Source organism: Electrona antarctica, assembly GCF_951216825.1.
Source record: "Electrona antarctica genome assembly, chromosome: 18".
NCBI lineage: Eukaryota > Metazoa > Chordata > Actinopteri > Myctophiformes > Myctophidae > Electrona > Electrona antarctica.
The window spans coordinates 21,688,708-21,709,058 of record NC_136799.1 but is presented as its reverse complement, the minus strand read 5'-3'; the positions used below and the strand labels follow the sequence as shown (position 1 = coordinate 21,709,058).

The following is a 20,351-nucleotide window of genomic DNA, read 5'->3' as shown; positions in this document are numbered from 1 at the left end:
TGCAGCCAGTGATGGTGTGGTGGCTAGGATCAATGCATCTGCCAGATCCTTCTTGTCTGTGTCTAATTTTTACGATAATGTGAGTGGACTGTCCACTTCATAAAATGGATGCAAAAATTGTCATTTACTTACAAAATTGAAAAAAGTGTTGAAATAAAGTGCATAACTAAAACTAAAACGCATAGAGGTGGTGATGTCAATCAAAAGACTGCTTCAAGCTGAATGCAAGTTGATTTTTTTTTATATGAAGACATTTCATCCAGAGGGCCTTCCCTTAATGAAGATTTGTCTCTCTCTTGCTTTTTTTAAGTTGCTTTATTACTGTGTATATATTCACCAAACATTGTGGCCTTTTCTATACTTCTCACACCTGCCTTCAGCCCTAGTAAGCCTTGAGTTTAGAGCACAAACTTCTCTACCTCTTCAACTTATCCACTAACCATACAGTACAGTATGTCTATTACTAAAAAAGTGTTCTGTCAAACTGTTGTTCTAACAGTAGTTGATTAGATTTGATAATTTTTGGTACTATATTGGCACTCTTGATTTTTCACAGGAGCTTCAGCGGGACATAGAGAAACACAGTACTGGGGTGGCATCTGTCCTGAACCTGTGTGAGGTGCTCCTGCATGACTGTGACGCCTGTGCCACCGATGCGGAATGTGACTCCATCCAGCTGGCCACCCGCAGCCTTGACCGCCGTTGGAGGAGCATCTGTGCCTTGTCTATGGATAGGAGACTCAAGTAAGAAGCGAATGCACTCAAGGAGAACAGCGATTATTACATATTAATGAACACTTTCAAACATACATAGTGATACAGTATACAGTATATATGTACTCTGCTACACATTTGTTGTGCTCTTTGCCAGGATTGAGGAGACTTGGCGCTTATGGCAGAAGTTCTTGGATGACTTTGCACGCTTCGAGGAGTGGCTGGCCACTTCCGAGAAGACTGCTGCACTGCCAAACTCCTCTGGAGTACTTTACACTGTAGCCAAGGAAGAGCTAAAGAAATTTGAGGTACATCCATTTCAAACCTATTTATATACCTGTAAAAGTAAGCTTGTGGACTCTACAGAAAGCACCTTACATTATCTTGAGTGCATTCTCTTTTTAGTATTGGAGAACCCAGAGCATTCACTAGAAAGTTTATTTTCTAACTGCAACTGTTCCGAAGGACCATTTTGTCATTGGCATCTTGTGAACTAATGAACTTCTTTGTATGTGCACGTAAGGCCTTTCAGAGGCAGGTCCATGAAAGCCTGACTCATCTGGAACTGATCAACAAGCAGTACCGTCGTCTGGCCAGGGAAAACCGCACAGACTCTTCCTGTCGCCTGAGGGAAATGGCCCACGACGCCAATCAGCGATGGGACAACCTGCAGAAGAGAGTGGCATCCATTCTCCGCAGGCTTAAGGTATATTAGTCTGTGTAACCACCAGGCTTAAGGTATATTAGTCTTTGTAACCACCAGGCTTGATTATTTTGGTAGAAAAGCATAGAAGTTCAAAATTAGGAGGTGATGATTTTCTTTTAATCTCTGACGGCTTTTCAGAATAGCTTGCAGGCAGCCCCTATACTAGTATCCATAACAGGAGCTAATAACATTACATTTGTAGAAGTATGTGCTGTATAAAGTGTACCTGGTTCTAACTGCAGTTTCTCGTTTCTGTTCATGCAGCACTTTATTACACAGAGAGAGGAGTTTGAGACGGCCAGGGACAGTATCCTGGTGTGGCTAACAGAGATGGACCTGCAGCTCACCAACATTGAACACTTCTCTGAGTGTGACATTCAGGCCAAGATCAAACAGCTAAGGGTAAGTACTGTATGCCTCTTTAAATACAGTAGACACAAACACTATCTTCGTCAACCTTTGAATAAACATTAGCTTTACTACTCCAGCAAGTGGAAGAAGCCTAGAAGAAAGGACCTAGAAGAAAGGTTGTCAAAAGGTTGACAATTATATTGAAATCCATGTTTAGAAAGATAGCTAGGTAATGTTAGCTTAAATAACCCTTAATACGGTACAATTTCTAATATTATGGGTATTCATTTAGAATAGTGATGAGGCCGCTACATCAAAGGTGTGCAGTTACAGTATTTATTTTCTAAACCTACTCAAGGATTTACCCAGGGAAACACCCTGGGTAACACCCTGCACACAATCAATCAGCAGACATACACACATTAAAACCTGGGAGCTGAGCAGTACAACCACAGTCTTATACCTTATCTCTGAAAATAATGAATACTATTCAGAATCAAGATGAATCTGAGGCCATGGTGTACTTTCCTGTAATGTGTGTGTGTGTATGTGTGTGCACTCACATGTGCATGCAGCGTATGCATGCATAGCATTGGGCACAGAGTTAATTAAAGCTCATCCGTCTATGCCTCAGGCATTCCAGCAGGAGATCTCCCTGACCACGGCAAAGATTGAGCACATCTTCCAGCTGGGAGAGGCTTTGATCGAGAAGAGTGAACCCCTGGACGCTGCTGTAATCGAGGAAGAGCAGGAGGAGCTGCAGCGCTACTGTCAAGAGGTGTTTGGACGAGTGGAGCGCTACTACAAGAAGCTCATCCGTCTGCCTGTAAGACCCCATATTAAAAGCACCACACCGATTACTCTGCATCCCACGTTCATTATGATATTTGTGTTATTGACAAAAAATCAGTGTTGATTTATTTTAAACTCTGGAGTGTAAATTGACTGATTGAACACTTTTAAGGATGTCAGGATCTTCATGAAGGTTTTCTTCTAAATGTTGGTGTTTCAGGGCTGAACACTTTCACTTCTATTAGAGACAAGTCATTGCACACAAGACAAAACATGATATACAAAGTGAGATAAAACATTGAAAGGACAGCTGAAAGGACAATTTTCTTAACACAATTTTGAATGATGACAAAGAAACAAGAAATTAATTCCATTCTCTTGCATTGTACTGTACCTTAGTGGGGCTTTCTGTAGTCACGTTTGCAGTCTCTATTCATGGTGCGGTGGGGGAGAGGAGAACAGGCTTAGTGTCCCATTGGCCGTATAGGGCTAGTCTCCCATTGGCTTAGAGGCCAGCCAATCATGAAAATCTCACCACTACATCGCTACCACGCTGGGCAAGACCTACGCTGTAAAGAGTGTATTGGCAGAAGTAGCGGGATTTTGGCACAAGTAATGACTCAAGGAAATGACGTTGATGTTTTCCAAATCTGTTTACATTCATCCTCCGCCAATTAAATCTCGTATCCGGGGGAAATACATCTGACGGATGTTACGGTCCGACACTTACGCAAATACACTCTCTGTCTTAGGTTGTGACCAGGCTATTCTCTTCACAGATGAGTAAAGTCTGATCATGCAAGCTGATAAAAAAGGGGTGCCGCAATCCCCAGTGCAGTGAAGGTCAGGGGGCTGAACGCTTCATCTGCAGATGAGTAAAGCCCACGGTGTCACACCTCTCTCCTCAGCTGACTGACGATGATACTGAGGTGTCGTTCTCGGACCGCGAGCTGGATCTGGACGAGCACGGTGACCTGTCCAGCCTGCCGTGGAGCGAGCGCCTGGGGGACGGCTTCATCTCACCCCTGCCCTCTTCCAGCCACTCGGCCTCCCTGGCAGCCCCACTCAGGACCGAGCGCTCCGGCAGAGACACCCCGGCCAGCGTGGACTCCATCCCCCTGGAGTGGGACCACGACTACGACCTGAGCCGTGGGCTGGAGAGTGCCAGCAGGGCCCTGAGAGAGCAGCAGAGCGAGGAAGGGAACTTCCTCCAACGCTCCAGTTCAGCTCTGTCAGGTCAGTGCTATGCACAAACAACTTGTGCTGTTTCAGGTTGAGGGATGGACAGGGATTTTGAAGAAGGATAAGCTGCTTCATTACATGCGGGAAGTCCACAGGAATGTCTCAGGAATGTTTTGGTTTCTGAGATACTGGAAGCAGATGCAATAACTTTTTGTGTTTAAGCCTTTAAGTGTTTAAATTCTACATGGAAGGACTTACTATAAACAGGATTTTTCAGAGGCATAAACTGAAACATAATGAATCAAAAAATAAAATATGTCGTTAACTTCAGAACAGTGACATAATTTATGTTGAGCCATAAACACATTCTGTTTAAGGCCAGTGTAGTTGCAGTACAAAGATATCTAGCCTTGTTTTTGCTTATTTATAGATGCAAAGATGTTTTTCTGCATACGACAATTCCGTGAGACCTAATAGGTCTTGACAACCACTGAAAATGATTGCTAACTCACATTGTAATTTAATCTTGATGCTCTAAACCCTCTGACCTGGTGTTCCTGTTTGATCATATAATCATTGCACCCTTGATCTTACCAGTTAATTATTGTAATAATACCCCAGTGTTGAATGTATGTACTGTATAATGTTTCTTCCAGGTGTAGTGATCCCAGAGAGCCCTGAGGAATATGTTAAAATAACAGAACAAACACTGAGATCTTCCACTGGTAGGCAACAGCATGCCACAAGTGTTTGGGGACTAGAAGTAACAGCCACCTATCTGAGTTTAAATCACACAATAATAATCTGCTCACTGGCTTGGTCTTTGATTTGGACTTTGATTTGTGTGTTGTTGTTTTCTCTTCATATCTCTCACATGCCGTGCGACACACAGATTGCGCAACAGCCACTGTAACAAAGCAACATGTTTCTAACATGGGGTTAGGGTCAATTCCATTTCTATTTGGTCAGTTCAAGTATTTTTACAATCCAAAAAATGGGCTGAATTGAAATGGAATTCATCCCAATTCTTCTTCTAACCTGCTTTTTCTGACTTTTTGTTTGACTTGCAGAGTGTTGTTATTTGTAGCTAACATCTTTTGAGATTTTTCACGTGCATAGTACTGTGTTTCAGAATAAGCATGATGTTCACATTTGCAAGGAACACAGGACACTTTTATTTGATGTTTTCATGTTGTGTTCCTACATTCTCACCATCAGGCCTGGGCACCCGCAGTACTGCTGGTTTTCATTCTGGTTGTATAACTTATTTCGACCTGTCCGGGACAATGGGTGAGGGCATTTACTAACTGGTGGAACAGAACACTAGCAGTAATCTGGCTCCCAGGGTCCCTGTGAGAACCACTGGTTTACAGCAAACATGACTTGCCTGTTCCCGGAGATGCTGAACTGAAAACTGTGTAAACACATTTAGATGAACCTTTATAGGCAACATTAGGTCACATCCTCCATCGTATGACCTCTTGATATTATGCCAACAGGAGACATTGGCTCTGTGGATAGCAGCCGCTTCCACCTGCATCACTCAGACAGTCGCACCCCTACCAGCAGTACGGAGTTGGATGCGTCATACATGGGATACGTGAGTGATACTCTTTTACACCTGGCCCATCAAAATAGCCAATGTGCAGATATTCTAAATCATCATCATCATCATCATCATCATACTATAATTCAGTCAATGTCTGAATGTCTGAATGTGTGTCTGAATGTGTGTCAGAAACACCGCCGTAGCTCCTCACTGCCTGCACCAATCACTCCCACTTTTCACACAGGCATTGACCATAATAATATGGAGGTCTTAACAAAGCCCTTTTTTCAATTTAACAAATTATAGATTAATAATTAATGTATTAGTGAATTAAAAACGCACCCAGGGTGCAGTACCCCCCACGGCCACAGGGGGGGGGGGGGGGGGGGGGGGGGGGCAATATATCAACGGGTAAGGGCTAGTAATCATAATTCTAGATAAAACCTATACATCCCTTATTAGGGATCAAGTTTGATCAGCCCTTACAAAACCACAACTTGTGTCCAAACAGCCACAGTTAATTGAACTAATCGATTGAATCGATTAGAAATAATACAAGCTCACAACACGTCACAATATGATGCGTTGTGAGCTTGTAGCGCATCTATTTCCGCTATTTTTGTGAAAAAAGAGCAAAAGTTGTTAATCAGAAATCAAATCAGATAAAACAATGCTTCTTGATCATCCCATTAATTGAAAAGGGAATCTATAATATAATAAAGAAAATAATCTATACTATAGTTTGCAAATTGCAGTCCTACAAGGCAATGTGACTGAAGCTACATTATACATGTTGTATACTGACTCACCTGTAGATGCGGTTGTTGGGTGAGTGCCGTGGCAATATCGATGCAGTGAAGAGGATGGGGTTCGAGCTGAAGGAGGATGAGGACCCTGGGTCTGGACTGGCAGACGCCAGCAGCTCAGAGTCACAAACATCAGGTACGGCTGTCATGTCATTTTGACCAGGTTGAATGCATTAAACACTGACCCTATAACTTTCACCTTACATCGCATTTTGTGAGCTTGTAGTTTGGCTATTTTTAACCAGAGATTTAGTGTGAAGCGAAAACATGAGGGGGCCTAGCATAGAGCACTCTGGTCAGTAGTACAGGGTTTAAGTGATAACTTGAATGTGCATGAATTCACCCATTCCAAGAACCAAGGATTTGCTTTTCAGAATGAAGCCAATATGGAACTACTGAAAACAATGCAGTTTTCATTAATGGCCCGGCAGGTGGCACTAATTTCCAAATAGAATAAAGATATTCTGATTTATATTTTGATTATATTGATTACATTGTGTATTTATACTGTGATAATATTCCCTTGGAAGTCCTTAGCAGCTGTCCCTCTTTTATTTTGTGTACCCCAGGTGTGATTGAACGCTGGGAGCTGCTGCAGGCTAAGGACCTCAGCAAAGGGCTCCGCACCAAGCAGAACCAGCAGCAGTGGCAGCAGCTGAACTCTGACCTGAACAGCGTGTGGACGTGGCTCTGTCAGACCACGGAGCAACTGGAGGAACAGCGGAGGCTGGACCTCAGCACCGACCTCCAGATCATAGAGCAGCGCATCAAGAAGCTCAAGGTAACGCAATACTCATTTCATAGTGCCTCTCTTTAAAAATCTTTCTTTACCGTGCTTTCCGTCTCCTCCTTAAATGTTATACGTGTCTATATGCTTTCAAATTATCAGAGGTGCAACACATGAGCAAAGTAGGGCTGTGCATAGTTGAGATATGCTGTTCATCGCTAGATGACCACAGTGTCAAAGGGAATGACTTGAGACAAGCTTAATACAATCACTCATTGTTCCACAGTACTGAAGTTATGTTAATTCATAATTTAGCATGCTGCTTAGACCAAATTCAGGGAACATCTCCCAGAAAGGAGCCTTTGACGCCAAGTTTTACTGTATTCGATTTGTTACAATAAATGCTTAATCTACTTTGACGTGAGAGTTTCTGACTGAAGTGTATTATTATTGTGTATTTACAGCCATTCTGCATCTAAGCTGTATTTTGTTCCACCCTATTCGGTTTCCATTTCATTAATTAAAGACCTCTTCTGTTGTCTACAGGAGCTACAGAAGTCCTTCGACAAACGCAAGGCTATCGTTCTGTCCATTAACCTGTGCAGTACAGAGTTTGTGCAGTCTGACACAGAGGAGTCACAAGAGCTGCAGGCCAGACTGAAAGATATGAACCACCACTGGGACAAACTGGGCAACTCACTGGAGGAGTGGAGGTCATCACTTCAGGAAGCTCTCATGCAGTGCCATGTAAGTCAAATGTTTCACTCCAAACTGAGTTACAGTATATATGAATGTTGTTTAGTTTAGTCCAGTTTAGTTTAATTCGCAAATTAAAATAATTACTCAAATGCCTACATATCTTCTCTTTGTATCGTTGATCACAGAAATGCAGTATGATCTCATAATTAAAGTTTCAGGTGTTTCATTAATTGTAGTGATTATCAAATCTTAGTCTTAAAGTATAAGATAATATAATGTCATTTGTAGGACTTCCATGAGATGAGTCATGGTTTGCTTTTGTGGCTGGAAAACATTGACCGCCGGAGAAATGAGATCATTCCCATCGACCCCATGCAGGACAGTGATACTCTACATGACCATCACAAAACACTCACGGTATGAAGGGTTTTTTACAGCATGGCCCTGCTGGAGTTTAGCAATCTATCTGTGTCCGTCTGTGTGTCCCAAGATAGTCTCGCAAACCATTTCTTGTGCACAATGCCAGTATGCCACAGTAGTGTTTTATTTTACATTTGTTTGTATTAGTCATAAAGTGTGTTTTGATCCAGAGTGAGTTTCATTGTCTTACAACTGAAATGTTACATATTTTTGTTTTATTTTTGCTTTAGATAAAAGAGATCGCAAAGCAAAGGTAGACAGTACATCACAGGTGGAATCGAACTGGGGGGTGTTGCTATGACGTGGTCGATGCACTAATCGATTTGCAGCTACCGGAATGACTGTCCAGCTCTAATTCTAATCCAATTCAAACTACCACCTTTTTGATTCCCACAGCAAATCCGACGGGAGCTGCTGGACTCCCAGCTGAAGGTAGCATCTCTCCAGGACATGTCACTGCAGCTGCTGGTGAACTCCCAAGGCAGCGACTGTCTGGAAGCCAAGGAGAAGGTCCACGTTATAGGGAACCGCCTCAAACTGCTGCTGAAGGAGGTGACTCGAGACCTGCGGGAACTGGCCAAGATTCTGGATATCACCAGCAGTCAACAGGTCAGAACTACTTAATGTACAGTACTCGCACGCACACAGTGTGTGCTGTTGGCTTGTAAATAATATGTATTTGTAAGCTATATATTTGTGAACAATTACTATTATTGTCTGTTTTTCAACTGTACAGTATTGCAGTCAGTGTAATCAGCTGCTTTTGATTTGTGGGATTGTGTGTAATGCAAAGAGAACTTGAAGGAATCCTTGTTATCAATTCAGTTGCACAAAAGTACAGACTAAATGCAACATGAACATGAACATTTATTTCTCTCTCTTTCTCTCTCTCTCTCTCCCTCTCACACTCTCATCTCCACACCTTCTCTACACCTCTTTATTTCTTATTCCATTTCCCTCAGGATCTGTCTTCGTGGTCATCTGCTGATGACCTGGACACCTCTGGTTCAATAAGTCCCTTGTCAGGAAGGAGCACTCCCAGTCGACGACGATCGGTAACGTATAGCTGCACATGGCACATGCACCGTCACTGAGAAGCAAGGTGTTTGGTTAACCCCCCCACCTACATGTAAGACAGAGCATCACCGGTGCCCCAATGCATCAGATGAAGGCCAGATTCACCTCTTCTCATCCCTCAGGAGCTCACCTCACACCTCTCCACACCTCTACTCTCCTCTTCACATGTCACACACCCACTCCTTCTGATCTCTGAACCGTTTCCCCCAGCCTTTTATTGTTCTTGCACGTTGTCTCTTCCAAGAGTGAACCCCCACCAGAGCACAGGAGAAATTATTTTTTCCCACCCTTTATTTCTTCTTTTTCTTGTATGTCTTTTTTTTTCTTTTGTTATTCAGTTTTAGTTTTCTGTTTCCGTCTAGTTTTTCCCACACATAGAAATTCTGCCCTATGAATTTGAGGTCCTAGTGGACTCTTCCTTTTATCTCTTCACACTCTGGTTTCCCTCTTTTCCCTGGAATGTTGGCTATTTAAAACTGCTCAAAATGCAGAATGTGGACCAAACATGTATATCTTTATCAGTAAAACAAATGAGCAGATTCTTGTTTAAATTCATCAGAAGATGAAAGCTTAATATGCTCATTTTAACAAGCTTATCTCTCAGTCAATCCAAATGAGCATATTTATACTTTTAAGATGTGCATGATGTCACAAAAAGTCTGTTACCAAGGCAAATCATACATCGTAAGGCATACATCTTACATAGCTTTCAGTATGAGTTGGGTTCGTTGGTAACCACGTCATTCAAGCACAAACACGTCACAGTAACCGTGCACTTTGGAAAGACAGTTTCCTGATAAATCACGGTTTACTATCTATCACCAACACCTTCACATATGATTTTGTTGCTGCTCTTTATTCATTTGGGGATTTCTTTCATCGGTAGCTTTTGTCTTTATTTGCCTGGACTGAAACATACTTTCTTTTACTCCCCCCTGTTCATTGCAAACAGCAACGGGGCAAATGTAGTCTCTCACCCCCCGGACCTTCTGTGAGCGGTTCACACCACAGGTACCTTTCTGTTGGTTTCTAGAACTCCCAGAAGATAATGGAACTCTACCCATGATGCACTTGGAGCCCCATCCACCCAATGGTTCACTGCTTACTAACCTTGAATGACCCTAAGTCTCGTATAACATTAACATTAGATCCCTAATTGTAGTTATACCATGTTTAATAGCTCATGACAATGAATTCCATCATCTTCTAAGTCTAGACACTATGTGTAGGCTAGGGGATGAGCTAGTGGTAGCCCACACATCCGCCAAAAGAGATTCACAAGGAATGGTGCAAGGCCTCTTTTCTGCCAATGCCCTCGGCTGCTTAACACTGCTAACCAGAGGGCATTATCTATGTATATTGCATAAATAACTCTTGATCTAACTCTCCCTGCTGAGCAACAACTGAGCACACACCCTTTCCTTCAAATAGCCAAGCCAGTAAATGTCTGCAATGAACAATGCAAAGGCTGCAGTTTCTCTCTCTCTTGTGTGTCATTTCTTCTTTTTCTTGCTGTCTTTCTTCTATCTCACTGACTACTCACCATCCCCCCCTTGATCTGCCATTCTTGCCTCTCAGGTCTCCATTTGTCAAAATGTTAGGGGGGGTTCTTAGAATTGGATTTTGATTAAGGACGCGTTCGGAAATACCGCACCGGAGCGCACTCGCCTATTAGTTTGCATTGCACAGTGCGCTCAGTGCGCTATTTCCGAACCCACCCTTAGTGTAACCCAATTAGAGAGCACACAAGGCCTCTGTGTCTGCAATGTAAGAACAAATCCAGGTGTTTGTGTTTCCCCAGTGGGTAGGTATCCGTGATCTGCACGGCAAACATTACTCTTTTAGATTACCATATTTCCTAACCCCTTTCGTTGAAGACAGACCGTTTTCATGGCGGGTGGTGGTGTATTCAGATGGTGAACTATAATATGTTTAACAAAAGCTGAGCAACGCGACTCTACCCTGATTAAATAGCTTTTTTTATTGCTATGCTACTTGTCTTGGCATGCTTTGCATTTTTCAGTGGACACAAACCTTCAACGAGAGCTTCTATGAATATCTGAATATTCAACTGCTACTTGCAGCATGCCCTTTGTCTTTTATCCTAACGCCCCTGCAAGGGAATGCTACCTCACATACATACTGTATCTGTTTTGTGATGTGTAGGATTGTATGTATGCCTGGAGATTTGCTTTGTGACTGTCTTTGTTATTGTGTTTTGCCAACCACTCTGTGTATAAATCACCAATGTCAAATACTATGTAAACATTGCTTTCAGGAATTGCCTTGTAAATAGTTTTGGCAAGCGCAGACATACAGTTCTGTAGTTGCTGGAACTGATTTATTTATTTGGATTGAAAATTGGTACAATGCACACAAACCACTGACCCACTTTTGGGGAAATGGCAATTGAATTAGAATGAATTTTGAGTGCAGCGTGCAGGTGGTTTATTAAATTGCAGTTTAATTATCACATTTCAGATAGATGAGTACCTTTATAGCCACAGTAAATCGATCTCTCCGGCTGCCAGTGTATTGTAATCCTGACATTGTGAGTTTCATGACTCAAATGGCCGACGGAGGGAACGTGTATGTCCTTAACTTGTTGGTGTGTTGAACTAAACCTGTTTTTTTTGGGATGGTGTCATGTGACCAGGTCTCTCAGCGACGCTGGGTTCGCTTCCTCCCGTTCTGAGCGGGACACATCACGGTCCTCACCAGCTGGAAGATGGTCCCTCCTGCGACGTGTCCTCTGGGTGGCACTCCCTCTCCAGATCTTCCTGCTGCTACTGCTGGTAGGCCTGTCCTGCCTGGTGCCAATGTCTGATGGAGACTCTGGCTGTGCCCGGCTCAACAACTTTGCTCGTTCCTTCTACCCAATGCTCAGCTACACCAACGGGCCGCCTCCTGTGTGAGGCGGACAATGAGTAATATCCACACAGCAAAATTCTCAGTGTTAATTTTACTCATGAGAGTCAAAGAATTGACTATAAGGGTAAATTTTTACAGTCTCTGAGTTCAATGAACTCTGAGGAGAATACTGTGTGCATCCAGAACTGCTGCAGGGGTTTTACAACAGTTTGGGTTACTCTTGGGTTACTAGTAATGGTCTGTTACTTGAGCAGGAAACACTTGAGCTCAATCTCGGTTTGTTTGTTTTGACAAAATAACAGCTGCTATATCCAGTTAATCTCTCAATTGTGTAGCACCTAGGAACACGTTTTTCACTGTCTTAATGCTGTATATTTCTGTGTCAATTAAGAAGCATCTTTGGTGTGAAAAACTAAAAACCGCCCTCACAAAATAAAAAAAGAAAATATGAAAACCTACATTTTTTGGACACAGTGGATATTAGCAAGTTAAGGTGTTGAAGCACATTTTGAGTATTTGTGTCAAGGATTGTTAGAGGAACTGTTGGGAAAAAGTAAGCTAAGTTAAATGCAGAAATTATAGCCTGTGAATTTGCTTGTAACAACTGAAAATTTGTAATATAACATTTAATATATCTTATATTGCAGTTATTTTTTTACTTGTATTTTGGCATGCCGTTCTAACCTCTGATTTGATTTACTTACATATCGCTCAGTGTGTCATCAAAGTGTTATTATTTTGAACATGAATTCCATGTTAAATCTGACTGAAGATCCATTTAAGCCAAATTGTGTGTTGCTTAAGAAGAAAGGAAACCATTCACTATGAAGATATTGAAGACTGTACCAACATTTACAATTCAGTGCTGTATACATTGTTTTTATTTTTTTAACAAGATGAAACATGACAACATTCAGAATCATGAGGAAAGAACAGAATTACTGTATATTTTGTATGGCCCTCCGTCCAGTATCAAATAATATAACAGTCCTGGATTATTTAACATGATGTGTATATAATGGTCAAAATCAATATGAAATATTGTATGTACTGTATATCTGAATATCACAAACAATGAATGCCAAATCCTTATTTTGATTTAGTCCTTTATTGATCTTTCACACACATTGTTTTATTAATTTTCATGCTTGTTCAGTGAATCATTTCAAAGCCATACAGTAGTTACGATAGTAATTTAACTTTCATGGACAGATGTTCCAACATCAGGACCAAAGGACCTAGAGGTAGAAGCATTCAAGGTGGAGGAACTGTCCGCATATGGAGATGTTGCCTGGGTTTGGGGGAGAAAGGGGAATTGGTGGGTAGGACAGTGCCACGGCAGCGCATGGTGATGAGGATGAAGGTGGTGGTGGTGTTGATGGTGAAGGAGGCTCTCTAGTAACTTTATTATTTCATAATTTGGAAGAGCCAAGGATGTGGCATCAAGGCTTAGCATCTGCGAAACCACCCTGCGGAAGTCAAACAGCTGAAGCAGGGAGAGAAACAAATAGTCTGAAATTACTTCTCTGTCCAAAATGTATAGATCCATTCCATTCACAACATCAACAGAAGTAAAACTTTTGAAAAAGGTGTATATGAACTAAGTGACACATCTGACAAAACAGGCATGAAACTAAACTTATATGATATATGTGATTAATATGATATCAGTTATTTACAAAAAAAAGTATATGACTTGACAATAAGCCAACTTAAAAAGAAAATAACATTTCCCTCTCTTTTTAGGTTATGGCACGTAGATTTTGAATTCATGTGCATAAAAATCAATATTCTACAGAGGACCATGTTGACCACTTGAATGTGTTCAAGCTCTAGGGCAGGCTGTACAAATACAAAAATATAATCAATCAATACCTCTCTCTCCCTCTCAGAGAGCTGAGCTAGGGTCTGCCTGAGGGTGACAAGTTGCTGCTGCCATTCCTCCGCCTTCTTCTCTTGCCTCTGTAGATCTGAGCTAACTGAGCTCAAGGTCTTCTCTACTTCTGCCTTCCCTTCCACCATGTCCTCCAGCATTTTACTCTGCTCCTGCATGGCCTGACTCTGTTCCATGACTTTAAGCTTAGCAATGTCAATGGCACAACAAGGACCAAAGAACCAGTTGTCAATGTCTGAGCAAACACTGAATCAAAAAACAACTTTATCATGGAAGGAAAATATTTTCTCACAGGGTGTGAGTACAGTTTGTATGTTCAGTATATAATGATTAATGAATATATACTGTATAACACAAATGCATGTAAGTCATGAGGTTATTGGCCTTGTGACTCTGGATGGAGTGTGGACCCAAACTGTTCTCCCCACTACCTTGAGCTCGTTGGTGTGGCAGAGCTGAGCCTGGAGCTCAGTGTTGCAGAATTTGGCGGCCTTCAGTTCGCCCTGGAGACGCCCCACCTTCTTCTGCAGCTTCCTGGCCTCCAGGTGAGCATCATCACGCTCCACAGCCAGAGCTGATCGGCTCCTCTTCTCCTCCTCTAGCTCTGCCACCTTCTTCCTCAGAAGTTCTGTGTGGAGCTCCTTGCCCTCCAGTCGACTTTTCTGTGCCTTTAACTATTGTTAAAACGGAGGTTGCAAATGTAAATGTATACATTTTCCATTCTTACAGGTCCATTTTACTTTCAGAGTTCACTCCAGACTGTGTGGTACTGAAATATCTACCGGTACTCTCCAATTCGTGTTCTTTTGATGCCATGGGATGACAGCAACTGTTGAGATTATGTTCATTTACCAGTAAGAAGACGTGTTTCGTGTTTGACATGTTAACCTTGTCTTCTTTCAATGACAAAAGAGCACAACATTATTTCAACGGTTCTTGCTGTATAGTATAGTCTCTGTAGTTGCTATCATCCCATCATGACATGGGATCCTTTTTACTGCCTTGATTTATCTTTTGGAAATACCCCTATACGAGAAAATAGTTGCACCGGAACACTACTCCTTTATTTTGAGGCATAGTGACACAGAAGCCATCACTGTAACACAAAATGACCTTTGTTCAAATGTGTCAATGGAGGAAGAATAAAGGCACCTTAAGTGACATTTATTGAGGCATCCATCGGGCAACTTTTGTGCCTTTGATCTCTGTTCATTTTGGGTCCAGCACCTGCCTCCAAACGTTTTTGGGGGATGTGTGTGACTGCTTTGAGAATAAATAGCCTGACACAATTATTCACTTAAGCCCTAAGTACTTAGTTGTACTTGTACAACAAATAGCGAAATCTCCCATCTACAAGCTCACAATGCATCACTTGTAGATCTGCTATTTTTGCTATTTTTGAACATTTTGAAAATAATTTAATAAAACAAAATTCTACTATAATGACATGCCCAGAAGTAGGGACTCCAAGTTGAAAGTGGTTAAGTAACTGTGTCATTACATTACATTAAAGCTACTACAGTATCATTACAAGATGACCCAGAATAAAGGGTGGAGGGAAAAGGGTGGAGATTTGGTTTAGCAACACTCACCCCTCCCTCAATACCCATTGAGTGCCCTTGAGCTAGGTATTTAACCACTTTCAACGTAGTCTGTATGTTTGGCATGTAATCATGGGCAAAAATAACTGAATGTGTGTAACTTAAATGTGAAGCAGGGTGTTGCTGAAAAAGAGCATTCATGCTCAATAAAACAACCCTGGTTAAGGTTCCAACATTTTCAAAATATCAACAGCATATCTTTGAACTATAGGTGGCAATAGGTTATATTAATAATACCTTTCGTTGCAGGCTGTAGGCTAGAGTTTGGGATTCTGCCAAAGCGGTCCCTTCATGTTTAACAAGTTGTTCTGCTCGGGTCAGAAGTAGTTTTAGCCTCATATCGAAGCCAAGGTCCACAGCAATGCTATCAACCTTCATGGTCTCTGACAACTGTTCCAGGAACTTTTGATACTGCAAAAGGTTAAGTACAGTAATACACTCTCACTCTCAGCGTTACATTAACACTGAATTAACACTGAAAATTGTACTTTGTAATAATAAATATATAGAATACTGTACATGAATGAGAGTTATTAATTCATGCACTTTTATACAATAGTCTGTGAATGTTTGTATTATTCCAAAACAAGCTGCGTATATGCCATGATTAGATCTCGATAACTCGACTACCCATCATGACCCATGGGCCTGCCGCCAGTGTACTCACATGTTGTTGGCCGTGGCTCAGTCCATCACGATGAACGTCTGCCGACAACAGCTCGCCCTCTAGCTGCTCTAGTCTCCCCCTCAGGTCCTGGACTTGCTGCTCTGCAAGCTGAGCCCTCTGCAGAGCACTGTGGTGAAGCTCTGTCTGCCTGGCCAGCTCCTCTGAGGCCTGGGACAGCCTCAGTTCCATCTCTGCCTTGGTCTGCGGGGTTAGTTTTTGGGGAATAAAATCTGTAAGGCAGGGGTGTCCAAAGTGCGACCCGGGGACCGATTTTATACACCCTCTGCTTCATACCTGAATTGTATTACCCCAACATTTTTATATTGACGTTTTTTTATTTATTAACCTGGGCATAATATTTGAGTATAATTTGTCAGGATTCCTTGTTCCTTGTCTAATTCTGAAGGCTATTTTATTACATGTTTTACCTGGCTACATGGTAATGTGAAATAAGGCTGAAAAAAGACTTATTTTAGCGTTTTGTTCACAGCACACCTAACAAAAGACCATTGATATGAAATATTGATGATGATAGTTACATTAAATCGTTTAAATGAGATGCACATGTATGTGACTTTGTTATAGTCCGAAGGCACATTATGTCAGTCGATAAGACGTAGTTGTCCCTTGAGTGTTTTCTAATATGGCCCCCTTTGAAAAAAGTTTGGACACACCTGCTGTAAGGGATCCTCTGATTTTGGAGTTACAATGCTTAGTTTTGGCTTAGACCAGTAAAGATTCATGACAATGCAAAGAGAGGCATAATAATCAGTCCCTCTAAACACAATGCCATGTAATAACCCCACCTTGGAACCAGCTAGCATAATGTAAAACATAGTAACATAGGCTATGTAACATAACAACAGACAGTAATACCATTTCACTGAACTTTCATCACTAAGGGAGCTGCTGATTTTAGAGTGGATCAATGCCTCTCTGACTATTATAGGGCAGAAATGGTTGCTGAACCAAGTGCTAGTTTATGTGATTGTATTTTGTATTTTTTACAAAAGTCACCGGTTATAATATTATACCGTTTGTGATTTTCCCTCCCGCGTGCAGAGGTTTTCCAGTTTTTGCAGAATGTTCTTCTCTGTGGGTGGGGTGTCTCCCTCAGAATCACTGTGCAGCAGGTTATAAACCTTCTCCATTAGTGCGAGCAGTTGCGCCCGAGCTAACTGAGTTTCATCTTGGCTTATGTGCAGCTTCCTTTCAAGTTCCTCCACCTGTTTCTCCAAACATTCAGATTGGCGCTGGGTTGCCTCGATGACACGCTTGCTGGCTTCAAGTTGTTCAGTGAGGCTCTGCCTCTCCATCTCTGTGTTCTTCTTCCCCAACACCATGCCCTCGAACTCCTGAGACACACACATTGCACAATTAACCTGTTCTGTCTGGAATTCTACTGTCCCTATTCTGGAGCAAACATTTGGCGAGAATAGCAAACCTAAAAGCTTGTATAGCTTTAGGGCATGTAGATCTGTTATTATATTGTTTTCCTTTTTTATGTTCTAAATTTCAATACAGCAATGCACTGACTCACCACTTTGAGTGAATCAAGCATCTCAATACTGCTGACAGCCTTCCTCCTCTCCCAGTCCAGTTCTGTCACCAGCCTCATCACTGTCTGCCTGCTGGCTTTACATTCCACTTCATAGGACTTAATACTCTCCTCCAACACAGCCAGCCTGGTCCTCAGCCTGTCCCTCTCATAGCACTGGTCCACCTAGAACAATGTTTTTTCAACCATTTTCATTTCAAGGTCCATTATTCATTTGGAATTTGAGCCATGGACCACCATTTGATGACATTTAGCCTCTCAGACCCAAAACTAAAGAATATGTTGTCGTTGGAAGATTTTGTCCACAATTCTATGCTGCATTGATGTGGTACCATAGGAGAGATAACGTTGATCAAAAATAACAATTCTTCTACATACATTCTGTAGCCTAATTGTGTAGGCTTCTTGTCAATTAAGTAATGCAGATGTTTGACAATAATGTAACTCTTGGGTCCATTTGGTTTCACTTTACACTCTCAGGAGTTAAAGGTCTATAAGGGTCCATTTGGTTACCAACTCTCCATCATTTAGCTGGGGACCACCTGGAACCCCCTCAAGGACCACTGGTGGTCCCTGGACCACTGGTTGAAACCCACTGACCTAGAAGGTTACACTTTACACTCAAAATAACCCTCACATTATGTCATTATGATTATTCATGAATCATGTCAACTATTCTGAGGTGCAAGTGCACACCAAGTTATAGGCCTAGGGCTACAATTTGTTGACCGAAACAAAATGTACCCCAATACCCAGTTAGTACACATGCATGTAAAATCGTTTTTTACATAACCTACCTCATCATGTTTTTCTGTAGCTTCCATAATTAGAGGTGGTCAAGGAAAATGCTATGGTCTTGACTCTTGTTTGAAGAAGTCTCCAGGCAACAGAAAACAAATGCCAATGTTTTGCCAGAGGGGGGTGCTATAATAACTGACTTTGTGATTCTGTGATGACATTAGTGCAGCATGATATTGCAGTTTATATTATAGTGTGCTGCTGTGGCATATAATTGTAAGGGATAATGATGCATGTCAAAAGGAGGCTGTGTCGGGATATCCGACCTCGGGATATCTGAATTGGGAGCATTTGGAAACTGTTAGTGATATATTTATATTCTATAATTTAAATGAAGGGTCTGGGTATGGTAGTAGGTGTACAAAAGAAAAGTAGTCCAACAAAAGGAAAGTAGTCCAGTAAATTAAAGTAAAAAAATCCTCTCATTTTGGACAAAATTGGTTTATTTTGTTTCTCAACTGATTCTGACAGACGTCTACTAGCCAGGATACCAGTAAGACGCCTGAGGGCGAGAAGCGACCTCACAGCAGACTGCTGGGCGAGCGCTGGCGCTTTGGCATGGGGGTCAGATCAACATATGGAATGAATTCTGTACTGGCCATATATGGAGCGTGTCTTGATTGTACAGGGTTTGATGAGGTCAGATCAACATATGGAATGTCAGAACAGGTCAGCTCCATATATGGAGATCTAAGGGTGGCAGCGGGGGCAGTGTCTTGAGTGTACAGGGTTTGATGAGGGCCCAGGTAGGGCCGGGCCTAAATGTTTGGGTCTGTTGAGAACTCTAGTTTTCACCGGCTGCTGGGCGCGGCTGCATTAATAACTTTGGGGCAGGCCCGTCTAGAGTTTGAATGGACACGTATCAGTCAAAATGGAGATGGAGGATGGATGGGGAAGGATCAACATTATGGAATGTCAGATCCGGTTCTGACATACTGTATATATATCCATATATGGAGATCTAAGGGTTTGAGGTCAGATATAGAGTTGCTGGCCAATATTGATGACATCAGGGATCTCCATATGGGCTTAATTGCGACAGCAGGTCGCATTTACTATGACTATGTCACGTGATGTCACGAGACCTGGGCACCATATATGGGGGCTTTCCCATGTATGGGGATTTAGAGTGATACACTGACTGATGGACAAAAACGTACGATTTCATAGTAAATGCAAACTGTGGTCGCAAAAACAATCTACCCTAATCTGCTCTCTGCTAACTAAATTTGCCTTAATCAAAGATGCCACCATCGACAACCTATATAAGGCAACATTTTCTACATTTCATTATGCTTTAAGTAGCATGTGACAAACTAGGGGGTTGTCATGATTCTGAATCCATTCCAAGCATTAGTTTTGCACGTGTGCTGACGTCATCACATTGTGATGACGTCTAAACTCTTCATGCATAACTCTTCATGCATGCTATGATTTCTTCACACATAACATACTGTTTCACAACCTGGTCACAGACAAATCAGACAATGTTAAAACCCATAGAATCACTTTATAAACAGACATTAAAAACCCTGGACCAAAAGCCCAACCGTTACCACCATTGCCATATAGTTCAAAAGTACAATTTATTTACTTTTGACAGCTTCAAACATTTTTCAGATGCTTGTCTCATTTTTAAAATCTTAAATGGACTTGCACCTCCACCACTGAAACAGTACATATATCGAAGGGACAGTGGTGATAGAACAACAAGGGCAACTACCAGAGGAGACTGTGAAGTGCCAATCAGACGTAGTGTGTTTGGTAAAACAGTCTTCTCTGTTAGAGCCTCCCATCACTGGAACAGTCTCCCTACAGAAGTAAGAGAGACCTCCAACTATTTGACCTTCAAATTTAACCTGAAGAAAAACAAATCAAATCTGTAATCATGAGTAACTATCAGCACTATTTAGTATTCATCACCGGTGTCATTTTTTCA

General features: G+C 41.8%; 2 protein-coding genes across 2 annotated transcripts in view; one reads left to right on the top strand and one right to left on the bottom strand.

Moving 5' to 3' along the window:
• Nucleotides 1–12,980, top strand: part of syne1b (spectrin repeat containing, nuclear envelope 1b) — a gene marked incomplete at its 5' end in the record, with an annotated part of 113,565 nt that extends 100,585 nt beyond the window's left edge. Inside the window, 16 exon segments of the mRNA XM_079528331.1 lie at nt 557–744; nt 872–1,022; nt 1,238–1,420; nt 1,685–1,822; nt 2,406–2,597; nt 3,472–3,799; nt 4,402–4,470; nt 5,245–5,345; nt 6,110–6,236; nt 6,670–6,881; nt 7,374–7,574; nt 7,815–7,943; nt 8,343–8,555; nt 8,909–9,001; nt 9,976–10,034; nt 11,680–12,980. Of these exon segments, the coding sequence (XP_079384457.1) occupies nt 557–744; nt 872–1,022; nt 1,238–1,420; nt 1,685–1,822; nt 2,406–2,597; nt 3,472–3,799; nt 4,402–4,470; nt 5,245–5,345; nt 6,110–6,236; nt 6,670–6,881; nt 7,374–7,574; nt 7,815–7,943; nt 8,343–8,555; nt 8,909–9,001; nt 9,976–10,034; nt 11,680–11,938 (2,643 nt within the window). The 3' untranslated portion in view covers nt 11,939–12,980.
• A 109-nt stretch (nt 12,981–13,089) lies between these two features.
• ccdc170 (coiled-coil domain containing 170) lies at nt 13,090–18,438 on the bottom strand (the record flags this gene model as incomplete). Its single annotated transcript, XM_079527455.1, has 8 exons — nt 13,090–13,380; nt 13,770–13,973; nt 14,220–14,462; nt 15,627–15,800; nt 16,057–16,257; nt 17,091–17,411; nt 17,597–17,779; nt 18,412–18,438. 8 exons carry the CDS (start codon nt 18,436–18,438, stop codon nt 13,090–13,092), a joined length of 1,644 nt encoding a protein of 547 aa, XP_079383581.1.
• Between the last annotated feature and the right edge of the window lie 1,913 nt (nt 18,439–20,351).